The following is a 9,381-nucleotide window of genomic DNA, read 5'->3' on the forward strand; positions in this document are numbered from 1 at the left end:
CAATGAAAACACCGGCAGACGGCGATGACGGAGGGGCTTGGCGGGGTGAAAGGTTATATGCGTTGCACTTCAGCCGTTACGCATATGTTCATCATATCCTCGCCCGTCATGCTAATGAGAAGCCCCGCATCCACCAGCGCGGCATGAAAAGGGCCCTTCTTCTTAGGTTCAGGACTACCTACGACTAGACGTGGTCAGCGAGCTGGCATCGATATCTCTACACGGGAGCCACCTACCCTCATTCACATCAAGCCCTTCGAGAGATTATGGGAAGCACGTAACATCCTTCATCGACACCAGTCATTTGTGATACACAGGTTTGTCGTTCCCGTAACCGGTAGGTGCCATTTGACCATCATGTCTATGTACTATACATTAATGGACTACGCTGCAGTCATATCAGATGACCGCATTCCAGGCACGACGCGAATCAGCGACCGAGACGAACATCACTCGACGCCGAAGCCATGTGTATGCCTTTGAACGCCATCCAACGCTTGGAACCTGACGTATATCCCTCCCAAGCATCCTGGATCGCCGATGCTGATGAAACACTGCCGAAAAGAGATGGAAAGAGGCAGATAACGATAAGGCAATAACGCCGATACTCCCGCTAATACATCATGAGCTTGTGTTGGCGCGACAAGAAAGAGAAAGAAGAGATGGAAGAAGTATGATGTTAACCGCGCGCAAGTTTCTCGAGTTTACTACGAATGCCATCGGAAAACCTGGTGGCGACACCCTCGTCAAGGACATCGATACAATGCGACAGGACGGCAAAGCCGTTATCCAGTGGAACAGGGCTACCATCGCGCTTGGTCAAGGTGGGAATACCCTCCCTCCGTGACATGTACCTCAGTATGGTTGGGTGGTCAGCAGAGAGGCGATCCACAGAGAAAGCAGTATTAGATGGCTGATATGTCCCTTGATGGTTGGGACTCAAGGACTCGTTGTGAGCGAGCGAGTCAGCCCAGAAGACCAACCCTGCCCGATAGACAGCACCAGCCCACCACGGCGGGCGAATGCCTCGTGGCATCTCACGAATGAGGCGAAGAACTTGGCCAGCGTGAGTGATGGCCTCCTGCACATCCGACAAGCACTTCTTGTGCATCCACAGCATCTGTTGATACGAGCCGTCCACACCCTCCCGTCGGGCGAGGCGCTCAATCTCTGGGAAATTTGACACAGCATTCATGCTGATAAGATGGAACATGACGAGATTTGCTTGCATCATCGGACATACTGGGTTCGCCTTCATGTACCGTTGCGCCAAGTCGAACCACCGCCCCAATAACGCCTGTACCTCTTCTAGGCGTACGCGAGTCGAAGCAGCTGTCAATGCCCGATTCCGCGATCGAGAGGCTACACTGTCGGAGAAGCAACTGAGGAGTTGGCAATATTGGCACACAAGGGTCTGCAGAGGGTGCAGTAGTAGTCGCAGGTGCATCGGGGTCAGATGAATCTCCTGAACATCCTGGACGACTATCTCGTCATCTAGGAAGTAGCGGAAGAGATCTCTGAGACTCGGTGGTCTTGCTCCAGAGCCTACTGAGGAGTATCCATTCGAGAATTCATGGACCTGGTTGAACATCTCCGACCACTCTGGAGCTGTCTGCGCCTGCCAGAGTTGATCTGAATCAGGCATTGGCGCGCCAAATTCTGTTACCGAAAACAGGGGAGCGGTATCGTGGAATAGCGATAGGTCTTGGTCTACCATGACCCAAGAGTAGATGAGGCTACACGATATTAGTAAGTGCGCGCACGTGACAGTACCGAGGTTTTCAACACTTACCGGCTGCGGCTTTCTTGCTGAAGCCAGTCCTTCCACAACACATCCGTCGAAGTGTTTCCATTCATGTGAGGCGTGGTAGGCGGTCGAACATCGAGAATACCGGAATGTCGTAACATGGAAAAATACATGCCGCGCTGACCCATGGCGATGTCCATCTGCCACTTGTCGCCACTCCACGCCGCTTGAACAGTGAAGAGAAGGGCCGCCCTCAGGACAATAGGATCGCCAGCCATAATGATGTTCTTCTCGATGAGGTCGAACAGGGATATCCGACATGCCTCAGTAAAGCCGCCAGTCAGCCATCTCGCTTCTATGGACGGAATGGTCATAGCGCCCTGCGCAATCATCATGAGAATGAGCAAGCTCGAAGCTTTGTCATTGTAGTTCTGCATCAACTCGTTGGTGTCGAGGACTCCTCTGGCCGAGGTAGGATAATAGCGTTCGAAAGAGTTGGCGTACGACTTGAGGAAGTACTCCAGGACACGAGCAGGCGGAAGAAGAACGAAGTTGGAATGTGAAGCCGTAGATCCTGGAGACTCGCCACTACTAGACGAGCTGCTCCCATCTTTGTGGATATCTAGAGCCTTGTGAAGGAAGCTCTGTGTGATCGCGAGAAGTTTGTCTCGTGTGGCTTCCTGGAGTTTTGACACGGCGATCTGTCCGCCTTGTTGGAAATCAGATTCGTCCCACGATGGGGTCCAGTTAGCCCAGCCCTCATGGTTCTTCAGGCTCAACTCTAATCTCTCAAGATTCAGCCTTGCGGTCCGCGGACATGAGCTCGAAGCGATAGAAGGAGTGCAACGGAAGACCGTCCAGCCGTCTTGGGCTGCGATAATGGCGCCAAGATCAGGGATGCCGGCGTCCGCTATTGAGGAATGTCTGTTAGAGGGGTAGAACATCGAAGCCGAACTGCCGATTTGCAAGTCCGAGAACGATTCGTCCACCATACGAGGAGTCTGAACAGGCTGTCCGAATGTTTGCGCAGGTGACATTTCGGGTATCATACTAAGGATACCGTCTTGGGGCGGTCCCATCGTCATGTCCATGCCCATGGTCATCATCAGAGCGGGGTCAATCCGCATAGGATCGTAACTCGTATCCATGGGCATCGAGTGCCAAGGATCCATCATGAATTGCGGGCTCTCATTTTCCGGTTGATCGCGCACTGTCCTGACGAAGTCGTCGTACCCAGACATGGGTGTCGAAGAAACAAAACTATTCATGCCCGTAACTGGTGTGGGAAGAGGTGAAAGTAATGATGAGGAATGAGACAGTCCGTTAGAGGGTGACTGATCGAAGAACGGGGGAGTATTCGAGATAGGCATGTGTATGTGGAGCGACTTCTCCTCGGGGTTCATGTGCGGTGGTGGTTGCACTGGATGTGAGATGGAAGGATTCCGCGAGTGGGGCGCTGAGGGAGATTGCGATTGCCGTTGCGATGGAGGTTGGCTGTCAGAAATCTGGCTAGGCTGCTGAATTTGAGATGGAGACGACTGAGCGGTTGCTTGTTTCGACTGGCCATCGTGGTTTGGAGAGACATTGCCGGATGTGTTCTGGTTATCCGCGTTGCTACCACTCTCGCTAGAATCACCACTGCCTGTTTCAGGAGGACCTCCTACTCGTTGGACACCTTTCGATGCTCGCCGTGTAGGACGTAGAGTACACTTCAGGTTCCTTTGAGCGCACCGGGTGCAAGGAAACTTCTTGTCGCATTTCGTCTTCGTCTTTGCACAATTACTGCAGGCGATGGGTGTGCGGCCGGCGGACTTAGGTATGATGCCTTGCGGTGGGAGGCCTTCTTCGTTGTTCTGGTTGCGGCCGTGTACGGTGTAATGTCTTTGCAAAAGATCTCTGGAAAGATTGTCAGCGTTTCGTTCGGTACGGAAATTATGACCAAACAGGAAGAGGAAGGAGCGCACGCAGGGTGGGACTTACCGTCGAGCAAAGCTCATATGACATGTAAAGCACTTGAATGGCTTGACATTGGTGTCTGTTTGGCATTGACGGTCAGCGGAGATGCTACGGAACGATCGGATTGAACTCGACATTGCGGAAATCCACCCTCATGGACAGAGCAAGAGTTGACTTACGAGTTAGGATATGTCGTTCGAGATGTTCGTCCCTGGTGAACGACTGTCCACAATATGTGCAGAAGACCATTTTGAATCACGGATTGGACGTGTAGTCCTGGAGAGAGCCTGGCTGTAGATGTTGTTCAACACGATAGTGGTTGACCGAGATGTAGTAAGAAGGGTGCGGGGACGGCGTGCTGTACCAAACTTCAGAAAGAGAACAATGCCATAGACTGCAAGGCGGGGATGTCAAGGCAAAAGAGTGGTTGGCAAGGTTCAGTCAAGTGGGATCAGAATCGTGGAGTAATAGGTCCGAAGTCCGGTAGTCCTGGAAGGTCTCTAAAACGGGGCGGACATGGAGGCCAGTCTGGAGCTAGGTGGAAATAGCAGACGTCAAGTCGATGGCAAGACGTTTTCGTTGGGACGTCAGACGGAAGCCGTGATTAGGACGGCTGTGGAGCTGACTGCAGAGGAAACCGACTAGCAGTGGTCTGAGAGAGACAAGGTCAAGATCAGGCCCGGTTGTACAGCTGTTTTGGAGCAGGCTGAGCAGGCTCGAGCGGGCGGAAAGAGATGTATAAAGATAGAAGATTATCACGGGAGGGGAGTTGACGTGGGGAAAGGTATTTCTCGAGGCTCGAGTACGTATAGAGGTAGGCAATGTAAGAGCGGGTTTGACTAGCGGCTTTTCCCAACAGGGAGTGTTGATTATGCATCTGAGCGACGATGAATTCATCAATTGGGGAGGGATCCAGCTGCACGAGAGGATGAGCTAGTGCCTCGCAGTTACATGCAGCGCGCCAGGCTCTTGGGTGGGTCGAGCCTGACCCGGTTAGCCCAAGATTTGTTTGAGCGACCAGGGGCATCTGCACGGCGTTGATAACAAGACTCAGCAGTAACAGGGATACATCTTGGAGATCTGCACCGCGGACTAGATTGGTGGAGGGGAGGCCCAGCGTGGTGGAGGTTCGTGCTGAGAGTGACGGGGGACGAGCGCCGAGCCCGCGTCAGCCACAAGTCCGCGAACCGAGCGCTGGCCGCATGGCTCCCTGGGAAAAAAGACAGCGAGACACCCGTACACCCGTAATGTATTCTGTAATACGACAATATTACTGCCACGATCGGCACCCGCCCACACGTCGAATCAGCACCAGCGGGGCCCTTGGATCTGCTGTAAGATACACCAATGTCTCTATATAGACGCTTCCGAGCAACCCACTAACGTTTCTGGCAGCGGTGAGCCCGCCTCAGCCCTCGTTCGCGAGCGATACGAAGCCTCTCGCGTCTTCATACTCGCGCGGGTACTGATGGGCACCGCACACGAGATAACACATAGGCATGTCAGCATCACGCGGCTGAGTCGTGGTTGACAGGTGCCGACTCGGAGCATGAGCAGCTCTCTGCTCGTATCAGAGCCTCAATACAGTTTGTTGTCTCCGTCCGCGGCCACTAATAAAGTCAACGACTGAAATCTTGTGTACCTCGCCCGAGGCCATTGTCGTTCAATTGTATCGATTTCTGGCCAAGGTTCGCGCTTCGCAAGGCCATTGCAACAGTGGCTCTGCGCCAACCGAATACCCCACTTCGATTTGACGCTCACACGGTTCGCTCAGACACTCTTACTCTGTCCCCGTACTTCGGTGGGTCGTCAACTGTTTCGAACGGTGAGCCGAGTGCGTCACTGGCGTTGGCGTGGCTAACATTATCGCGGGCGCCATGGCAGGTTCGAGTAGCGTCCTGCTTTGCTCGTCCTACGGTCGCACGTGATCTCGGAACACAAAAAGTGGTTCTATTACAGCTTCATCCTTAGTCAACGCAGGGCGCTTTCGCGATGGCAAGGCGGTGCGTTTGACACGTCTGAATGCAGTGTTCCGCCTCTAGTCACAAGCTGCTTCCTCACCGTCAAAGTTGTTCTGTTCAACAGTGAATTGCTTTATTTGGCGATCAGTTGCGGTCTACTTTGACAGCTTTCGATTCTGCTTTTTCCTCTGGTCGCGACTGTAACCAAAGTTCGATGGGCGGTCACGGTACCGCACGAATCAGTTGCTGGCCCCAGCTTTACCTAGACACTCGCGGCATGCCGCTGAGGCTAATGTCGCGAATGCACCACCCAGTCAGGGTGTAATCTTCACGCCTTTTACCTCATTTTTCCATGATGCAAACGATATGGGAAGTACTCCGCAACGCCCAAGCACGCCATGTATGTAGACGTGCGCTGGCCTCACGACAGAGGCTACCTGAGCATTGCAATCAAATGGCAAAGATCTACACGTCAGTTCAATACCTCCAATCGAGAGGCGGCAGGTGTCGCTTCTCCAAGCAACGTACCAAATGCGGGAACCCCACGCCAGCCCTAAGGCTGATCTCGACAGATACAGGGTGCTCGAGCCAAAAGATCGGCCGAACAAGGTTTAAGCCTACTATTCGCTTCCGCTTCTGTTCCGGGTTCTGCGCCACACAGCATGGACGCGTTCGCGAAGACACGAAAAATAATAGCTACGGGGAAAGTTCCTGCTACGAGTCAAAATGCCAGACCAGTATGGAGAACAATCGCTAAAAACGTCATGCTCGAAATTGAGGCACCCGGTAACTGAAACAGTTTCGACTTTTATATAGCCTTCGCGGTCGCGTCGTGAGTCGCCCAACCCCACCGATGTTTTGAGCACGGCCGTTGGCAATTCGAAACTATTGTTTCGTGTCGGCCGTTGCCTCACGACCGCGCACGCGAGCGAAAAGCCCATGTAGCCATTTCACAGACAGCAAATCTCTTCTTTACCCCTTATCTCACTCCCCCAGAGTACTAGAAGCCTGATCGTCGCGGCCCGTGACGCGTAAAGTCTAATTAATTCCAATCAAGAACACGAGGCTTCTTTTGGAGCGGAATGGTGTGTAGAAGCAGAAGCGAGCCTGTTTCCCAGGACGCGACGTGCCGTCCATGGACTTCCTCTTCAAGGCTGTATTGTGCCAAATTATGTGCAGCCCCAAACACGTGAGACTGCTCGTGCGAAATCTTACTGCCATTCCACTCTATGAGCTCGCTGCTCATTGCATCACCACGAAGTGACGTAGGGTAGATGGTTAAGTTCTCTCTGGTGGCTTGATGGCTTGGGGTGCCTCTTCGTATCATGACGGTACGTGGAGAGTCAGCCAACACCAGTACCGAGAGTAACCAACGCTCCGGCAGCAAGCTCATCTCTCGGTTACTAGACCCTGACGCAATTGCAGAATCCCAAAATTTCATAAAGAATGCTATTTTAAACCCGTCTCAGTACCGAGTATGCATGTTGCGAGCCAGACTGTCTCAAGCAGAGGTGGGATGATCTACACTCGAGAGATCCATGGGTAGCATCCGGTAGTGTGCGATAAGGACCATAAGGCTACGGGTTAGGCCGACGTTAGACGCCTATCTCGAAAGCACCACTATGAGGCACAGCAGCCAGTGTCAGACTTTGCGATTGAGTTTCGTACTGTGTACGATGTAAATATCTGAACGAACAACTTATGATCGTCACGAAATCTCCGTGACCTCCCATTGGACGGAGATGCAAGGCGGGAGCGGAGACCTGGTGGGCTGTCTGCCGAGAGATCCCGCTGTGGAGAGATTGTATGCCTGTCAGACACGGAGACACAATGCTACAACGTGGATAGGCAAGAATTCCAAAATACCGGTTCCCCGTTCGGCACACGTCGCTGACTGCTGCCAGTCTAAGCACAGCTCCATCATTTACCGTTTGGGATTTTCCACGATAAGAGCAACACGACCATCACGGTAGTTTCACACGAAGAAGATGACAGCATTTCCAGCAAACCATTCGCAGTGATCATCGATGACGATCATGCAGGGCTTATGTATAAAAATATTGGTGGCTCAGTACTTGTGGCCAATCAGCATAGGCATTCTCAACGTTTGCGCTAGCAGGCTACAAACTCCCCTCATTCCAAGATTCTGGGGATCTACATCATCGGCCGTCTCAAACGGCAAGCCGTGATGAAGGGTCGCCAAAAACTACCAGGAAATGCGCCGAAACTTCTGTCAAGGTATGTGAAGTGGCCTAGAGGTTTAGCCTGCGGGCAGAAGACACCCTCGGTCAGATTCCTTCCTCTGGAGACCCAACAGGCCCCCGGAGATCACACCACTTGCTGCGCATCTGTCAGCTTAATGGAACGATACTTTGGATGTATGCAACGCGACACCGAAACCGATTTTGGTAGGTTCGCTCTCGCATCAAATTCGCTCCTCCGACCATGTCCTGTCTGGCAAGGAGTTCCTAGATGATTACTTGCAGCTCGAGGAGCTCCGTGGGTCGCCGGAGTACCGCATCGTTGTTCGGCATTATTTCCACCCAAACAACCTTGCAGACTGTGCGGAAGCCCTATCGAATCTATTAGCACGATTGACTACGCCCACATAGGCAAAAGTCTCGCGGTTGTATTACTTCCGCGAGTTCGCGCTACCATTTGCATGCACATCTAGGTGTAATATGTTCCTTCGCTATCGGCCCCTAAGCATCACTTCATCTCACTAGTCTCCACATTTTGTCCAATCGCACTGCAAGGCGATACATGGTGGCCATCAGCCTCTGGCTGAGCTTACGGCTCAGAATCGAAGTTTCAGACTGTGAGCATGGCTCAGCTTCTCACTTTGCACAACCAAAACTTCGCCAGGCAGCTCCCGTTGCTAGGCGCTAGCTAGTACCATTGACAGCGGATGCTTAAGTCACTTGTGGCGTTCAAGGCATATTCCAGGCTTCTTCCAGTGCATTGATGTATGAGCGATGATGATATGATCGATGTTTACTTCTGCAAGTTAGAACCACAACATGGAGACTCGACGATTCTCATCTAGCGCACGCGCACCATTTGCAGTCGCAACTCCGGTGTTCTCGAGGCTACCTTGGTCGATTGTAATGTCCGAAATATGGTTTCTACTGGTACTCGGATCAAATTCGTAGGCGCGTGTTTCCATTCTGACGAAATGCAACATTTTTGACTTCCTTTTCCTTGGCTCGACTAGTTGCACTGCGTAGATTCACATTTGACAGATCATACAGCATTCAATGATATTCAGACTAGTCTTCATCACACGGGTCTAAGATAAAATGAGTGCTGTTATAGTCCTCACAAGAAAACCGCTGGAGCGTAGCCTCAATCGTCACCCCACGGGCTTATGCTAGATCGACTTCATGCCTTATCTCAGATGTCGCTTCTTCTATAATCCACATTTCTTGCGGCAATATGCAGACACTATCTTGAGAGCTGGTTAGCAGGCTATTGAGGTGCGTTAACCCGTTTATACAAATGTGGTCGTCCGGTTTGCTATATGTTTTTATCGGCAGGGGCTGCACCCACGCAGCGGAAGCGAAAGCCTCGTATCACGCTTTTATCCTCATAAGCGGCTCCCAGAAGGCGGACTGAGAGGGCCTCGCCGGGTCGGTATTTGTTCTTGGTGGTCGCGCAATCTAAGCTGTAAATTTCATTTCATGATTTGTTGTCCAGCTTACTTTGCCAACCGCGGCT

The 9,381-nt window shown here is 52.2% G+C and overlaps 1 protein-coding gene across 1 annotated transcript; it reads right to left on the bottom strand.

Moving 5' to 3' along the window:
* Positions 1–679: 679 nt before the first annotated feature.
* Positions 680–3,952, bottom strand: CC77DRAFT_1028346 (hypothetical protein; the record flags this gene model as incomplete). Its single annotated transcript, XM_018526439.1, has 4 exons — positions 680–1,736; positions 1,793–3,643; positions 3,728–3,832; positions 3,879–3,952. 4 exons carry the CDS (start codon positions 3,950–3,952, stop codon positions 680–682), a joined length of 3,087 nt encoding a protein of 1,028 aa, XP_018389922.1.
* Positions 3,953–9,381: the final 5,429 nt, after the last annotated feature.

Source organism: Alternaria alternata, assembly GCF_001642055.1.
Source record: "Alternaria alternata strain SRC1lrK2f unplaced genomic scaffold CC77scaffold_3, whole genome shotgun sequence".
Taxonomy (NCBI): Eukaryota; Fungi; Ascomycota; class Dothideomycetes; order Pleosporales; family Pleosporaceae; genus Alternaria; species Alternaria alternata.